This window comes from Rosa rugosa, chromosome 2 (assembly GCF_958449725.1).
Source record: "Rosa rugosa chromosome 2, drRosRugo1.1, whole genome shotgun sequence".
Lineage (NCBI taxonomy): Eukaryota > Viridiplantae > Streptophyta > Magnoliopsida > Rosales > Rosaceae > Rosa > Rosa rugosa.
The window spans coordinates 4,728,271-4,731,697 of NC_084821.1; the positions used below are offsets into that span (position 1 = coordinate 4,728,271).

Sequence of the window (3,427 nt, forward strand, 5' to 3'; positions counted from 1 at the left end):
ACTAGAATTTATCACAGAATGAGCACCAAAGGATGAACTGAAGCTAGAAGACATCGGCCCTGCACCGGCCGAGTTGGAAGACGACCTTACCGAAACTCAAGACCCACTAGAAGACCTGAATTTAGGGACCACCGAGGAGCCTCGGATAGTCAGGATCAGCAAGCTCCTGCCACCCAAGTTGAAGGAAGACTTGAAGGCTCTGCTGACTGAGTTTCAAGATTGTTTTGCATGGAGTTACCATGAAATGCCTGGTTTAGATAGAAGTATAGTAGAACATAGGTTGCCTATACAGTCCAATTGTAAGCCTTACAAGCAACCTCCTCGGCGATGTGCCGCCGAGGTTTTGCCTAAAATTAAAGAAGAAATGGAACGTTTATTAAAGGCCGGTTTTATTCGAACGGCCAGGTATGTTGAATGGTTATCTAATATTGTGCCAGTAAGGAAAAAGAATGGCAAAATGCGCATATGTGTTGATTTTCGAAATCTAAACTTGGCCACACCCAAGGATGAGTACCCAATGCCCGTGGCCGACTTGCTCGTGGATGGTGCGGCCAAACATGAAATTCTGTCTTTCATGGACGGGCACGCTGGCTACAACCAAATTTTTATAGCTGAGGAGGATGTCCACAAAACGGCGTTCAGATGCCCAAGCGCAATAGGAACATTCGAGTGGCTCGTTATGCCATTTGGACTCAAAAACGCCGAAGCAACCTATCAAAGGGCCATGAACATGATCTTTCACGACCTAATTGGTCACACAGTCAAAGTATACATTGATGACATTGTGGTAAAATCAGCCAAGACGCAAAATCATTTGGCCGACCTTCGACAGACATTCGTACGGATGCGAGCTCACAAACTAAAAATGAATCCTGACAAATGTCTTTTTGGAGTATCAACCGGTATGTTCCTTGGTTTTGTAGTTCATAAAAAGGGAATTGAAATCGACAAAAATAAAGCCAAGGCAATTATGGATGCACCTGCTCCTAGCACGAAGAAGGAACTCCAATCATTCCTGGGAAAAGTATATTTTCTAAGGCGCTTCATCTCTAACTCGGCCGGCAAAATTCAGCCATTTTCTTCACTTTTGAGAATCAAGGCCGAAGATGAGTTTGTTTGGAAACCAGAGCACCAAGCGGCATTCGACCTACTTAAGCAATACTTATCAAACCCACCCGTCTTGGTACCCCCAGTGCGTGGAAGGCCTTTGAAGTTATACATCTCGGCATCAGAAAACTCAATAGGAAGCCTATTGGCACAAGACAATGACAATGGCAAGGAATGTGTTGTGCATTACTTGAGTCGGATCCTCACTGATGTGGAAACTCGGTATACGCCTATTGAGAGGCTTTGTCTTGCGTTGTTCTTTTCAGCAATTAGGCTTCGGCATTACATGTTACCCTCGGTCGTCCAAGTCATATCCAAAACCAATTTAGTAAAGTACATGCTGACTCGGCCCATCATACGAGGCCAAATTGGACAATGGACCATGGCGTTGTCTGAGTTCACGTTTCAATATGTGTCCCAAAAGTCAGTCAAGGGCCAAGCATTGGCCGATTTTCTAGCTCATCACCCTTCGACCGAGTTTGAGGGAGCTGAGGAGGTTGATATTGGGATGGTATATGTGGCCTCCATGACCAATAACTACTGGACCATGTATTTTGATGGATCTAGTACTGAGTTTTCAGCCGGAGCTGGTGTTGTAGTTGAAACGCCTGAAGGACAAAAATTCCAGTTCGCCTTCCAATTAGACTTTACATGCACGAATAATCAGGCAGAATATGAGGCTCTTATTGTTGGCCTGGAGATTCTCCAAGAGTTGGGGGCACGACGAGTTTTGGTGTTCGGAGATTCTCAACTTGTCATCAACCAAATGAATAAGGAGTTCAAATGCACAAGTTGGGGACTTTTATCTTATCATGCTTTAGCTGACCAGCTCGCCAACACGTTCGACAGAATCTCTTTCGCACAACTCCCAAGGGGACAGAACTGGGAGGCCAATGAGATGGCCCAATTAGCCTCAGGGCTACGGATCCCCGAAGGAGACAATTCCCGGGTCATCAAGATTGCCAAACGTACCCTCCCAGCTTTGGAAGAAAGAGGAGTCTCAGATGATGTTTTTGTTATCGACATCGAGCCAGATGATTGGAGACTCCCCATTATCAAGTTCCACAAAAATCCTCAAGGTAATGATGACCGGAAGACTCGGTACTTGGCTGGACATTTCATTATATACAAAGAAGCAGTGTACCGCAAAAGCTCCGATGATCTACTCCTTCTTTGTATAGGGGGGCAAGAGACTTTGGAAGTCATGAGAGATGTCCACGAGGGGATATGTGGTGCACATCAGGCCGGAATCAAAATGAGATGGTTAATTCGAAGGCACCGCTTCTACTGGCCAACAATTCTAAAGGATTGCATTGAATTCGCAAAGAGCTGCAAGAAATGTCAAATTCATGCGCCTGTGCAAAGAGTTCCGGCCGACGTCCTCCATCCAATTGTTAAGCCATGGCCGTTTCGAGGTTGGGCCATGGATATTATAGGGAGTATTAGACCACCATCATCAAAACAACACGTATGGATTTTGGTTGCCACTGATTATTTCACTAAATGGGTAGAGGCAAAACCATACGTTACCATTTCTAGTCAGACAGTGATCAAATTTGTGGAGGAAAACATTATACACAGGTTTGGGATACCTGAAACCATAACGGCTGACAGGGGTTCTGTTTTCATAGCCGAAGCAATGCATGAACTCACAGATAGTCTGGGTATCAAGTTGACTCACTCGGCACCTTACTATGCCCAAGCAAATGGTCAGGCTGAAGCCAGTAATAAAGGCATTATAAATATACTTAAGAAGATGGTTCAAGAGAATCCCATAGATTGGCACAATCTGTTATCAGAGACCTTGTGGGCTTTTCGGACGTCCAAACGTACAGCCACAGGGACAACGCCTTTTGCGCTAACGTATGGGCATGATGCTATGTTACCTGTTGAGGTGAAATTGAAATCACTTAGATTCGCTGCTCAAAATGAAATGGTAGCTGACGACTACACTCAGGCAATGATTCAGGAACTCGAAGAACTTGACCAAGAGCGAATGGACGCTTACAACCGAATGGAAGCACAGAAAAAGGCTGTGGCTCGTGCATACAACAAGCGAGTTAAGTCTAAGTCGTTCGCCGAGGAAGATCTAGTTTGGAAAGCCGTTTTGCCTATTGGAACTAAAGATAGACGTTTCGGAAAATGGTCACCAAGGTGGGAAGGCCCGTTTATCATCGATCAAGTATTAGGGAAAGGTGCATATCAATTAAGGGATCAAGATGGAGAGCTACATGCAATGCCTATCAATGGGCAATTCCTTAAGAAATATTACCCTACTAGCTGGGAGATGATGGAGCAAGAATTAAAGTGTACCACCTAG

At 44.9% G+C, this 3,427-nt stretch overlaps 1 protein-coding gene across 1 annotated transcript; it reads left to right on the plus strand.

Annotated features, from left to right (window-relative positions):
- Positions 1 to 244: 244 nt before the first annotated feature.
- Positions 245 to 3,427, plus strand: LOC133730203 (uncharacterized). The gene has a single exon (XM_062157835.1). It carries the CDS (start codon positions 245 to 247, stop codon positions 3,425 to 3,427), a length of 3,183 nt encoding a protein of 1,060 aa, XP_062013819.1.

Coding starts and splice junctions, on each gene's coding strand:
- LOC133730203 (XM_062157835.1), top strand. CDS start 245: ATGCCTGGTTTAGATAGAAGTATAGTAGAACATAGGTTGCCTATACAG.